At 42.0% G+C, this 14663-nt stretch overlaps 1 protein-coding gene across 2 annotated transcripts in view; it reads right to left on the bottom strand.

Moving 5' to 3' along the window:
• Positions 1-7171: 7171 nt before the first annotated feature.
• The window catches only part of PKD2 (polycystin 2, transient receptor potential cation channel), a 73242-nt gene continuing 65750 nt past the window's right edge, over positions 7172-14663 (bottom strand). For both annotated transcript variants that reach the window (XM_073600823.1, XM_073600830.1), the window contains exon 15: positions 7172-13512. In XM_073600823.1, the coding sequence (XP_073456924.1) occupies positions 13273-13512 (240 nt within the window). In that variant the 3' untranslated portion in view covers positions 7172-13272. The remainder of the gene's footprint in view (positions 13513-14663) is intronic.

Raw genomic sequence — 14663 nt, 5'->3', positions numbered from 1 at the left:
ATCGGAATTGTGTACACGCTATCGTAATTTACAACAACGGATTTTGTTGTCGGAAAATTTGAGATCCAGATCTCAAATTTTGTGTGACGGAAATTCCGATGGAAAATGTCCGATGGAGCCTACACAGGGTTGCAATTTCCAACAACAAGCTCCCATCGAACATTTTCCGACGGAAAATCCGACTGTGTGTACGGGGCACAACACTTAAATTCTCCCGTGTAATCATTAATGTGAGCTCAGTTCAGCCTTATGCCTCAAAATGAAAAAATCTCAGTTTTTCAACCTTTATTTTTCAGTATCCAGTGCTGTCACATGACTTCAATTCTACTTCCTTCTGAGTGTAAAAGCAGCCAGTGGGTGTGGGTACAGAAAGCTAGTGACATGACTTCCAGGAAGGGACACTGTTCCTGTGTTGCCAGTGGGCGCATACAGGATGGGAGGAGCTAATCATAGGTTCCTGCCCAATGGTCCCTCATTGTACATTATAATTCATGAGAAAATTAAGAAATAAAAAGCCCCATCCACACAGGACCCAGGGGGTAGAGAATGTCAGTGTAGCTGGAAGAGCTCTGGGGTCTCAGCTCACAATCTACAAAGATCATAGGACAGGCAAACACACTAAAGCTCTGTTCCCACTAGTGCGACTTGTCAGGCGACTTTGGACGCATAAAGTATGATAAGTCACACCACCTGCAATGCTTTGATGCTATTGTAAAGTTGGATCAAAGCTGCACTCAAAGTCGCACTCTAAATCGCGCAACGTTGGGGTCGCAATAGTGGAAACGTGACTTGTCATGCGACTATGTGTCCAAAGTCGCATGACAAGTCACAGCCCATTGATTTTAATGGTACCCGTTCCCATCTATGCAACTTTGAAAATCAGTGACTTTGAAAAGGTACCTGCAATTCTTTGATGCGACTTTGATCCAGAGAGTGTAAAGTTGGATCAAAGCTGCACTCTAAATCGTGCAACTTTGGGGTCGCAATAGTGGAAACGTAGACTAAGGTTCCATGCACACTGGACTTAAAAAAACGTTGATTCTACAGGCGTTTGACGTTTTTTTTCGCCTGCCTCTAGAAGCACTTCTATTATGTTCTATGTGTCTTTGCACATTATGACTACTACAGGCGTTTTCTGAAAAGGACATTCACAGGCAGCAAAAAAAAAATCCTTCTCTATCGTGTTTTCTGGAGAAGTTTAGGACCTGTAAAAACGTCAGTCTCTCCTAAACTCCTCTAATCTCTTCTAAACGTCAAGTTTCAACGTTTTTTTATTTTAAAAAAAGGTGTGTTGTCAATGTACAACATTTCCTGGCTTTACAGGAAGTATCTTTTGACCCTGCCCATCTTCTCCATCTTTCTTTGAGAGAGCAACACATTCAGACATGACCAGGAGGGAGGTCACACAACATCAGTTGATTGCAGCTGTGCAAGGACATGCCAACCTCTGGGATAAATCTCACACAGATAATAAAGACAGAATTATAAAATATTCATCCCGGGAGGAGATAGCGGGAACTGGAGCACCCTGAGTATTCGGAAGAGTAGAATTGAAGAGTAGAGTGGCATGGCTGTTGATGGCTCAGGAATCTCTGCTCACAATATCCTTTGCTCTTTTTGTTCAAAATGGCACTCAGCAAAAAAAGGCTGTGAAATGCTTATTTTGAGAGTAAAACTTTTGCAGAGGGGAGTGTAGTGCAAAAAAAAAAAAACCGCCTATAAACTAAAATACTCTTAAACTCTCATAGACTTGCCTAAACTTTGTGCAGTATGCTCTCAATTCGCGCCTTTTATGCCACGTTTTTAAAGCTGAAACACTGACGTTTTTTCTGCTCCTAGTGTGCATGAAGCCTAAGGCTTTGTTTCCACATATGACTTATCATGCGACTTTGGACACAAAGTCGCATGACAAGTCACAGCCCATTGATTTCAATGTCATCCATTCCCATATATGCGACTTTGAAAATCAGGGACTTTGAAAGGGTACCTGCAATGCTTTGATGCGACTTTGATCCAGAGAGTGTAAAGTTGTATCAAAGCTGCACTCAAACTCACACTCCAAAGTCACACTCTAGCCTTAGGCTATGTTTCCCCTAGTGCGACTCCAAAGCTCTGCGATTTAGTGTGACTCTGAGTGCAACTTTATACTCTGGATCAAAGTAGCATCAAAGTAGTGCAGGCACCTTTTCAAAGTCGCTGATTTTAAAAGGCGCATAGATGGGAACGTTTGCCATTGAAATCAATAAGCTGTGACTTGTGATGCAACTTTTTGTGTCCAAAGCCGCATGACAAATCGCACTAGTGGAAAGGGAGCTTTAAACCCATTACTCACATGTAGCTCCCTCAGCTGGGCGTGTGCCACACCATGCACACAGTGCCATTACAGTGCCATGCAGAAACAACCAAGTGGTTCTACACTTTAGAAAATCTGCAGCATGTTGCATTGTAATCTAACAAACATAAAATACTTAAGCCTGCCCTCCCCTTCTCTCTCTTTCAGGAGAAGCTGCTGGCCAAAACAAAGCAATGAAGACAGGAGATCATGTTCTGTGAAGGATAGGAGGGGGGCAGGGCTGGGCAGGTCTAGGCAGGTCTAGGCATGCCTGTCTAAGAACGACTGACAACCTTTTCAGGAAGTGAAAGACAGTTTAGCAAATCCAGATAAAGGGAGATAGCGTTGTCAGTGAAGAACAGGGAAAAGCTGATTGTCTATCTTAGATTAGACTTTCTAAACGACACAATCAGCTAGCCGGAAAATGAATAATATCAAAGATAAAGATATTTAACATACTATTAATAGGAAAAAAATATTTTTGACTGGACTTCCACTTTAATGATTTTTGGATGCCATATTGCTTTTTAACCACAAGATGGCAGACACTGGGATAAATTAATTCCTTAAAAGGGTAACTCCACTTTCGTGGGGAAAAAAAATAGCAAATAAAGAAAAAACGAATATAGCACATATGATTGCGACACTAATCATTTTGTAATTGAATGTTATTAAAAATTACCTTTCCTTTTCAATCTGCAGCCAATATAATTTTCTGAGAATACATTGCAATATGGTTACCTGGGGTTGTTCTATACACAGAGTGTGTACTGACCACTTCCCAGAAACATAATTTCCTGCTTGCGTGATTGGCTCACTAATTTTCCCAGAAGTCTGCCTAAGATACAAGTCAGATTTCAGGCATCCCCTGCAACAAAAATGTCATTTTTTGAGAGATACTTTTAATGGGAACACATCTAAAGGGATGCAGGCCCAGCAGATTTCCTCATTAGTGCCCTGTAGCTCCACACCTGACAGTTAATTATGAAACCACTCCCATTAGACCCACTCAGAACAGAGGCACCGTCAAACACACATGGATTTCTTCAGAATAACAAAAAGGTAGGAGTCTGTAACAAAGGTTGTTATAATCCTTGCAATGTACATAGATCACCCAGAGGGGAATGTTTTTTTTCTCAACAAAAGTGGAATCACGCTTTAAGAGATAACTACATGCAATACCTGAAACTGAAATTCTTTCCTGGTCGTTCTGTAGTTCTTAACTTTTATTCACTACCGGATGTAGGTAGTACACATATATATAATTTTCATAGATAGTTCTTAGTTTGTTTGGATTTAACTAAGGTCGAATATTAGAGCTGGGATTCAAAACGAGGCTTGGCTAAGCAATAATATGACAACACATCAAAGTGAGGCTTGGTCATTTCACTCATCTATAAATGGCGATGGCGCCTGTGCCCTAGAAGACGTCATTTATGATGAAACATGTAGGGCGGTGCTTATGTCATCGCATTTACACTGATCTTGGAAGCGCGGGTGTACTGTTTGCCGGCAAAAGAGATTGTACAAATTGGCGTATTTACTGCATACAGATGTAAGTGCAATTTTAAATAAAGCGAGTAAGCGATTTTACACTATATAATTTGATCCATGGCTATTGACGTGGCTGGTCTGGAGACAAGCAGTGTGAGTCATGTTCAATAGAGGTGTACTTCTACCTACAACATACCATAGATAAGTGGTCATCAAACCTGTCCTCAGGGCCCACTAACAGGCCAGGTTTAAGATAACTGAAATACATCACAGGTGATATCCTTTACTGCTCAATGATTGCAGTATTCTAGTCTGCATCTCCCCAAGGTAATACTTAAAACCTGGCCTGTTAGTGGGCCCTGAGGACAGGGTTGATGACCACTGCCATAGATGGTTAAGATCATAGCTTGTTTGACCTCTCTAGAGATAGAAAGTCAATAGGATCTGGTAAGCGTTCCTATGGTGGTTTTCACAGGAGGAACTCTCATTATTCTTGGTGTCGGATTTCCTAATGAACTTTTTCAGAAGATTTCTTCAATAATTATCATTTTTTCATGTGGACTTTATCTAATAATGTGAAATTATGTTTTATTGAATATTTATTTCACCCCCTTTTTTTGCATTCAGCGCAGCTTTTTTTGTTGTTTTTAAATTTGGAATTACTGTGAATATATCTCATGGTTAAGTTGCTGCTGCATACTAACAATCCTCGACTTCTGGGGTCCCCCGGCGGTGCTGGTAGCTCCTCCCCGCATCGAGTGTCCACATTGGAGAAGGCTCTCCTAAGGTGGACACCTGTGCGGGCGTGCTCCCGAGTCCTGCATCTTTGTACATTCATACAGAATGCAGGACTCAGCCCCGCCCCCGCATCTTTGGATTTGATTGACAGCAGCGGGAGCCAATGGCTGTGCTGCTATCAATCTATCCTATCAAGAGCCGAGATAACGGGCAAAGAGGAAAAGCGCGTCTCCGCCGAGGGAACGAACAAGCTTCAGGTGAGTAAAACGGGGGGGCTAGGGGGCTGGTCAGTGTCAGAAATTTTTTGAAATGCAAATAAAGTGCAGCGCTAAGAATATCTAGCATGTACTCGATATATATGTGAAAAAATTATGATACTGAATACACATGTGAAAAAGTGAGTATAACAGCAAACAAATGTGAGGAGCCGGCAGTGAAACCTGCTAAGATTAATCAAAGTGTCTGTAGTGAAATATGGAACAGCAAAAAGTGGAAGTCCATAAGATGTGGGGTAAAAGGGATGTCTTCTCCAATAAGAGGGTACCATCAACCGGGAGGTATATGAGCACTCAAATGGGAAGGCGACCACAGATACCAAGGCACACAGATCTTCAATGGAAATAAATGGATACCCTTACCAGATCCGTAAGACGCACATGCCGTATAGCAGTGAGTCAAATAGGCATGGGGGGATGGTCTCCCGTGATGTCCAACCGAATGATGTCCTATAGGCCACAGTCACCAGTGAAGGGTAGTTGTCACAGGCGGAAGTTGAACCACTGTCACACACGTTCTCCGATTCTGGAACGGAATGGTCAGGAGGGTCAGTTGCCCCTGTTGAAGACTGTTCAGTCGCGTAGGGATAGCATTTTCAAGCTTCCCACATTGCCATTTTTTACCTGCTTGTGATCACTTTTACTTTGTATGGTTTTTATCCAATAAATCCCATGTTTTGACCTACACCATGTGGAGCTTCCTTTTTCCATGGCTCCATTTTGAACTGTTTCCTCCTGACCATTCCGTTCCGGAATCAGAGAACGTGTGTGACAGTGGTTCAACTTCCGCCTGTGACAACTACCCCTCACCGGTGACCGTGGCCTATAGGACATCATTCGGTTTCACATCACGGGAGACCATCCCCCCATGCCTATTTGACGCACTGCTATACGGCATGTGCGTCCTACGGATCTGGTAAGGGTATCCATTTATTTCCATTGAAGATCTGTGTGCCTTGGTATCTGTGGTCGCCTTCCCATTTGAGTGCTCATATACCTCCCGGTTGATGGTACCCTTTTTATTGGAGAAGACATCCCTTTTACCCCACATCTTATGGACTTCCACTTTTTGCTGTTCCATATTTCACTACAGACACTTTGATTAATCTTAGCAGGTTTCACTGCCGGCTCCGCACATTTGTTTGCTGTTATACTCACTTTTACACATGTGTATTCAGTATCATAATTTTTTACATATATACCGTATTTATCGGCGTATAACAGGCGCCGGCGTATAACACGCACCCCAAGTTTAGGAGAGAATTTTAAGGAAAAAAAACTTACATTAAAATGCCCATTAATGCAGCCTTATCTGTCCATCTGCAGGCTTTTCAGTGTCAGTGCAGCCTTGCCCCAGTGCAGTCTTGTCAGTGCAGCCTTGTCAGTGCAGCTTTGTCCCAGTGCAGCCTTGCCCCAGTGCAGCCTTGCCCCAGTGCAGCTTTGTTAGTGCAGCTTTGCCCCAGTCCAGCCATGTCAGTGCAGCTTTGTGATAGATTAGATTCAAATATGGCGCCGAGACTGCAGGGATTCGTCGGAGCCGAAATACACATACCCGAGTGTTCTCGGGTATGTGTATCTCGGCTCCGACGAATCCCTGCAGTCTCTGCGCCATATTTGAATCTACGCACGGCTGGGTATGTCGGCGGCGACCGCGGCAATTGCCGCGATCGCTCTGATAACACAAAATCGGCGGGGATCGGCCTATAACACGCACCCACGATTTTCCCCTGATTTTCAGGGGAAAAAAGTGCGTGTTATATGCCGATAAATACGGTATATCGAGTACATGCTAGATATTCTTAGCGCTGCACTTTATTTGCATCTTTATGGGACTTGGTTTGTTTGTGTGCTAGCTGATTTTGCTGTTTCTCATTTTCATTTATTGGGTTTAGAGCAGCATTTTTCTATATTCAGAAATGTTTTCACCTTACTGCATAGAATGCAGTAAGGTGAAAAAACATGAGGGTTTACAACCCCTTTAAGCTTTGACGAGAAAAAAAAAAAAAAAAGCTGGAAGCTGATTGGTTGCTATGAAGAGCTGCACCAGATTTTGCACTCCAGTTTTAGTAAATAACCCCAATGATTCCACATTAACAGAGGAAGGCTTACCAGAATTGAATAAGACCATTCAGTAATATTTTACAAAAACAAATATTTTTTCTGGGTGCATTACCATGCATTGTACTAATTACAACACTTTTATGAAAATTAGACTATGGTATGGTCCTCCAGACATGTCAAGTACCACACTTGAGACCCCTAGATTTACTAAATTGTCCATTACTGGCTTAGGTCTAATTTAGACAATGACATAACAAGCAAGACACAGCTATTTTCAAAAAGATACAAATTCTTTATTTTTTTTAAAGTGCTTGGTGTAACATAATGTTCCTTTAGGTTCTAGCATGTCCCTCTGATCTACAATTTCATTTGTTGTGTTGGAGAAAAAAAAATTGACATTCACTTTGGTTGCAAAACACATTACTAACTGCAACACTTTTTAGTAAAATCCACTCCATAGGAATAATGCTAATTTGTGTTTTGTCAGATCAACAAAATGCATAGTGTGAATTTAGTAGATTATACGATTACAAAAAACAAACACTGCTATATAAAACAAGGCATATTGTGTGATACAAAAAATTACAAGTTCAGCTAATACTATGATATTAAAATATATATGTAACCCATAGTCGTTGTGCTTGAACACAATCATAAAACTTACACGGATATCCATGAAACTTGTAGCACTTCAAGATGAAGTTTGTTAACATAATAAAACCGTAACAACGTGTTACATTATTTACAAGTTGATTGACATTTGATCTATTTTGTAATCTTAGGTGTCTTATAGGGATTACAAATTGGTCTTATTTAGAATTTGCGCTGCTTCCTTCAATTAGAGTCCCAGACAAAATGTTGGTTTTGTTTAAATGCGTTAATACTGAGTGCGCTTGTTGTAGGGATTTCTCTACACTTCCTGTTCCAGAGCCAAGTTGTCACTAAAACAAAAAGATGGGGGAAGTCTCACCAACAGAAGGAAAAAACATTTCTGGTACAGTGGGCGAAGGCCATCTTAGATTTCCTTCACAACATTGTCACTGGGACAGAACGTGGTGGTAAATATTCCCAAGGCCAAAAGTAACAAAAAACTGAAAGAAGATCTGACCCTCTCCCCAATACTACAAAAAAAAGTTTGGATGGAATTACACTTAATGAGACCATGTCTCCAACTTACAAAATTATAGGTAAATACACAGAAAAGTCAAATGAATACCTGGGTGACGGGGTCGCTTTAAACTAGGAATCGGCAACCCGAGACCCACACCCAGGCCGCCATCGCTAATTGTCCAGCCCATCAGTGCCCGTGATTAATTCATGACCACCCGTCCCGCGGACATGTTTGCCGCTGTCCTCTCCATTGGACAGCGGCAAGTGGCTGGATGGGGGCAGGAACCGCTGAAGTTAACTTTTTACATTAAACAGCAAGTGATTGGTTGCTGGGCAGTCCTAGCAACCAACCACCAGCCTGTTGATGTAAAAAATTTACTTCAGCGGTTCCCGCCCCCATCCAACCCTGTGATACCAGCCGCTCTCTGCTGTGCTCTACACCTGTGTAAGCTAGGAGAGTCCTACCTACACAGTGTGTGTTTTTGTGTCCGTGGGGTGCAGAGGATAGACGACACTATGGGGGCAGAGGACAGTATGGGGGCAGAGGACAGATGACACTATGGGGACAGAGGACATAGGACACTATGGGGCAGACGATATTATGGGGCAGAGGGACCCCATCACCCCTGGGGACAGGGACCCCATTACCCCTGGGGACAGGGACCCCTTCTCACTTGGGGACAGGGACCCCTTCTCCCCTGGGGACAGGGACCCTTTCTCCCCTGGAGACAGGGACCCCATCTCCCCTAGGGACAGGAACCCCCATCTCCAGACCATGCTGGCTGGCAAGGCTGGTGTCAGCCACCCTTGGGTGCCAGGATGGGGGAGGGGGCTGTAAAATCCAAATTCCCTGCCACATGCTACCTCAGGGTGGACTGGCTTTGTATTAGTGAAGCACCTTAAAGTGAGGTAAACCTGTACCGTTATATTTACTATGTTAGGATTATTATTATCTTCATTTATTACCAGGTGAATGCGGCCCTCCATGCATTCACATACATTGAATCCGGCCCTTAAGTGGAAAAAGGTTGCTAACCCCTGCTTTAAACTCTACCATAAGTATCTCAATTTCATTCCTTTCTCAAGTCAAAGTTTCTTTTTACCTGCTGCAGCCAAACATGTATCCTACCAAGTAGATACTGGTATGTCTTCTAAAGCATACCTTTGATACAATTCCAAAGCTTCCGCTGTACTATTCTCTGGATAAAAGTCCAAATAAAATTCGAAGTTACTAAAGCAGGCCACACACAGATTGCATTTTAGCCGAGCCCTCCAAAATGTATTTTGTGTGTGGCTGTGTCTGCATCACCTAGCTTGATAAAAGTCAATTCTTCAACTGACTTTTGTCAAAGCAGCCAGATGGAAAATTCTTGACTAAACAGTCCTGCACCCAATCAGATGCAAGCACTGTTTGCGCATTCTGAAAGCCAAGGGTGCCGGCTATCTATCAAAATACCATAGTTGGCACTGCAGATTTGTCCATCCACACTGTATTGTGAATGGCCAGCTTAACATCAGTTACAACACTCACCTCCTTTGTCCCTAACTTCCCAATATACTAATTGCATTAACTGGTGTCTGTAAAAGGTACCTACAAAACAATCTAAAATTATGAATGTGCCAAAATCTACATTATGATAGTATCGCACAAAGAACTCGAAACGACGAGTCTGCTTCTGCCAATATATACTCTGAAAAAAAAATACCTGCTGTAAAGACAGCCAAAAATGATGTTGCTTATAAATGGTGAATATTACTGAAAACGGACAAAAAAATGTGCTATGTATTAAGTGTACCATTAATTGTAACTAATCTAAACAGCTAATATACCATAGTGCACAATATAAAAAGAGAAAATATTTACTGTGTTTCTTTCTCTAGTTTTTGTATCATCTTTGGAATGTGGTATGGATTTGTAATTCCATGCCACCACTTGGTATACTGAGAAAATCTGCATTTCAGTAATATGTATTTGCCAATACAATCATTACTGCAATGGAAATATTCAGTGTAACAATTAGTATGGGCTGATGCACTTACCGGGCACCAATGTACTAGAAGATTTTTTTCTGGTGCCTTATTTCTCTATGTACACTGAAAGTTTGCTAATCATAATAGCCGTAATGATGACCAAATAAATAATCCGCAAACGTTTACTGACTTTTTACTTCCTGTCATTTGCTTGGCTACTATTGGGCTCCAGCAGATGTAATGTCAGGATTTTCCATTCACAGTGCTCAGAATGGATTCTTGCAGAGCAAAGCGTCCAATTATGCACATACAGTATATGTCATTATACTTGCAGCAGCTAACCACCATTGGTATTACGGCTGGCTAGAAAGGCTACAAATCATATCCAAGTCTACAAATAGATTACCTTTTCAGTGTACGTTATTTTTTATTATTTTGGGTTGGTAAAAAAATTATCACTGCAGATGGATACACAATCTGTACATAAAGGAGGAAATAAACCCTGATGGGATTTACTTCCCCTTTATTTCCCTGCAAAGGTAAAGCATAATGGGCTACTATGCATTGCATAGTAGCCCATTATGTGTCACTTACTTGAAACCGAAGCCTGAGATGTCACTGTTGTCCCCACTAGCAGGGAGCGTCCATCTTCACCCCTCTCCCTTCCGGGGCCACGAACTCCGGCTCTGACTGGCCGGAGCCGCGCAACGTCACTCCCTTGCATGCGTGCGGGAGCCGCCAGTCACGTCATGACCCCTATCAGAAACGGCACGACGTGCCCTTTCTAAAGTGTGCATGCGCTCGGGTCTTTTGTAAATATCTGCTAAACCGTGGAGGTTTAGGAGATGTTTCAAGCCCCTACAGGCAAGCTTTAATATAGGCTTACCTGTAGGTAAAAGTGGTTGTACAGTGTGTACAACCACTTTAAAATATCTTTAAAGTGATACTAAAGTCTAGTTTTTTTTTTTTGGTAAAAAAAAACAAAAAAACAAACATGTTAAATTTATCTCTTCTGTGCAGTGGTTTTGCACAGAGCAGCTTGGATCCCTCTTCGGAGCTTCTGGCCCCTCCCTCCTGTTTTGCGTGCCCCCACAGCAAGTAGCTTTCTATAGGGGTACCCGAGTCGATACGCAGCTCTGTGTGTTCATTCAGACACGGAGCCACGGCCCAGCCCCCTCTCTCTTCTTATTGGCTCACTGACTTTGACAGCAGCAGGAGCCAATGGCGCTTCACTGCTGTCTCAATGAGGGAGAGTCCCACAAAGCCGAGTCTCTCGTACAACATCGCTGGATGGAGATGGGCTCAGGTACATATTAGGGGGGCTGATACACACAGAAGGAATGCATTAAGATTAAAAAAAAAAAAAAAAAACTACTGCCTTTACAACCACTTTAATACTTTCTAAAATGAGTGATCAAAGATCTAATACTGTCCTCAGTTATCAAATGTTCTGTTTGTATAAGTGCACAAATTTAAATATGAACATATATTTGCTCTTATGTCAGTTGGTGGTGTTTATTAAAGGGATGTATGCCTAGTATTAGTCTAATCTTATATTAATGTCAAAAAGCGAGAAAACGCTGTTGGAAAATTGGTTGGTATTAGATCATCAGATTATAGTAGAACAGGTTGATTCAGCTAACCTGGAACACAACTGAGTTTTAAGTGCTGGTTAAATGTTAACTTGGTGACCGAACAATGATCAGTGGAGTCATTTGGAAGCACAAAGTCCCTGTTCTCTGTGGTGTGGCTCATGAGGTGGGGCTGTGGGCTCGTTAGGACCTGGCATGTAAGGCCTGAGTTCAGGTCTACAAATGTAAGCCGAGTTTTGAATTTCCTCCCTGAACAGTAGGGTTATTACTGACATGTAATTCTGATTAAAGAACAACTCAATTAAGCATTCTCTGCATATAAACTAACATTATAGCATACCTCGAAAGTTAGGCTCCTTTCCCAAGGACAGGTAGCTGCGGCTCATGGATACTTGCAAGAATTGGTGGACTCTTGTTGCTGGAATGACCGGGTTATGCAATCAGCAGCGGCTGCTGTCAGACCACCATTAGTTTAAACGGGCTGAAATGCTGCTGCTGATTCAATAACCCAGTCATTCCAGCAACAAGAGTCTGCCAATTCTTGCCGCAGGAATCCAGTGGCTGCAGCTACCTGGCCGTGTGAAAAAGGCCTTATTGTAGCAATTACTGTTTATAAGATTTTCATGCGACCATCAATCACAACATATGTGGAAGAATAAAAACCAACAAAACAGGAACTGTGTGTTCCCTCCTCTTCTGTAGCGTTGTGTCATAGCTGTCAATGGTACAGTTATGAATATGCAGCACAATACTGCTTATTAAAGACAGACTAAGTACCGATCTTAACATGTTCTGGTTGTCTGGTTTAAATCATTTAAATTGCATTAGCAGACCTCTGAAAATGTTTTCTTTAAATTAAATCTGCCTTGCTTGCTTCTCCTCTTGAAAATGCTAGTTGCCTGGTTGTCACGCTGACCCTTTTGCTTCAGCACTTTGAGGTTGCATTATTAAAGGCAAATAGGCTGTTCACTTTGCAAAGAAAATTTCCCTTAGCTAAGTGAATGATGTGAAAGCTCTGCTCACCTCCATCATCTAATTGTGAGCAAGCAAAAATAGTTTTTTTTTTTTATATTTCTTGCAAGTGATTGGGTATTCTTTGCAAAGTGAGTTTTCACAACATTTACTAAGCTGAGGCAAAATTCTCTTGCAAAGATTCACTTGAAAATTGACCTTTAGTAGATCAACCCCTTTGAGTCACTTGCCCTGAAATATAGGCTGGTTATCCTAATCTGCGTTCTTGTTCTGGGAAAGTGACTGAAAGCATTAAAGCTAGTAATTATCAATACAGCCAGTGAACTGCTCTTGTCAGGAGAAGGTCTGCAATGGCAGCCCACAATTTTCTCATAAAAGGTTTTACTTTGAAAATGACTATGATGTCAGATCTTGCTAAATGCTACATTTTGAGACCAGCCTCTTAATAGTTTTTGGCTAAATTTCAGACCCAAAAATATCCAGTATAAAAGATGACAAAATTAAATATTTAAAATATTTAAAATAAGGGTTTCTTGATCTTATGTTGGAGAACACTTGACCTTTCATTGTACAGGCAAAATCTAGGTCCCTGTTAGGCTACATGTGGCTCTCAGGTGGAGGATTTCTGGCATAGCCTTACGAAATCTCCAGTTCCTTCTGCTAGAGAGCCACAGGCTACCTACACAAGACTCTAGTGCACTTTCAACTTTTATTACGCTGTTGATAATTACACCTGGCTATTGGAGAGACTGGTAGCCACTCCTCCCCCATCCAGCCCCTCTGTAGACTGGGAAGAGGGAGGCCGTGATGTCTTGGAGCGTGGTTGACAATTCGTTCCGCTAGGAGTCCCCAGTCTGTGGCTCATTTGGGAAGCTGTGTCATCAGATTCCCATCGTTCCAACTCCTCCCTCACTAGCCGCTCCATTTGTTCTTTGTGCATCTCATTGTCCCGGCCAAGCCGTTCATCCTAGGGAGGAAATATACAGCTTAAATTAAAGTTTAACTTTGATAATGTTTAGATATATGCTGGCTACATACAGTAGATATACACTATATTGGCAAAAGTATTAGGACACCTGCCTTTACACACACATGAACTTTAACCTCCCTGGCGGTATTCCCGAGTGTGGCTTGGGGGTGGAATTCCAGAACCAAAAGCGGTAACCTAAAATTTTGTGGACAGCCTTCCCAGAAGAGTTGAAGCTGTTATACCTACAAAGGATGGGCCAACCCAATATTGAACCCTACGGACTAAGAATGGGATGCCATTAAAGTTCATGTGTGTGTAAAGGCAGGCGTCCCAATACCCCAATACTTTTGACAATATAGTATATATTAATCTCAATAAAGGGATTACAGTCTCAACACGTATTAAGGTATTATGCTGCAGGTGAAAACATTACTACTAGTTATTCCTTTTTAAACAGTATAGCACTACATGAGATACACGCAAGTAATAGGACCAGCCACTACAAAGGTAGCTACAGCCAGAAACATGTAATCTTCACGTTCAACTTGTGAGCCTACAACACTTCCTTGCTGTCCACAGTGGTTCTCATCAATGTTATACACACAATGGAAAAAAGGGGCATCCAAGAGGCAATGGGACTTTGATATGAGTTTAACCAAGGTAGTGAGAGTGTAAGAAACATCCGAAGAGCCCACTGGCTCAAGTTAGGCTGCTCACAACAGACAAGGCTACCCTACTGTGGGTACACCAGCAGGTTACCAGGAAAAAGACGTGCATATATGGAAGGAGCGCCAGACTAAAAAACAAGAGTCCAAATTCATTTATTGATGTTGTATTAAAATACATTGTATTATTTTGACACATACCAATAAAGGATAAAAAAATAAAAATAAAAAAAAGACAGCCAACGCATTGACCCCCCATACGCGTTGGCTGTCTTTTAACACAACATCAATAAATGAATTTGGACTTTTTTAGTCTAGCGTTCCATCCATATATACCGTACATGTGATACACACAGACACAGCTGCTTCTGTTGGCTCTTCCTGGTGTCTCCCTAGTTTACTTCCTGGTTCCAAGCACATTACATCACATTCACCTGGAGGGGCTTTCTCACCACTGACCATCTGGAAGGATGCCACCTGCTG

The sequence above is a fragment of the Aquarana catesbeiana genome, linkage group LG01 (genome assembly GCF_042186555.1).
Source record: "Aquarana catesbeiana isolate 2022-GZ linkage group LG01, ASM4218655v1, whole genome shotgun sequence".
In the NCBI taxonomy this organism is placed as follows: Eukaryota; Metazoa; Chordata; class Amphibia; order Anura; family Ranidae; genus Aquarana; species Aquarana catesbeiana.
This window is presented reverse-complemented; position numbering and strand designations above follow the sequence as displayed.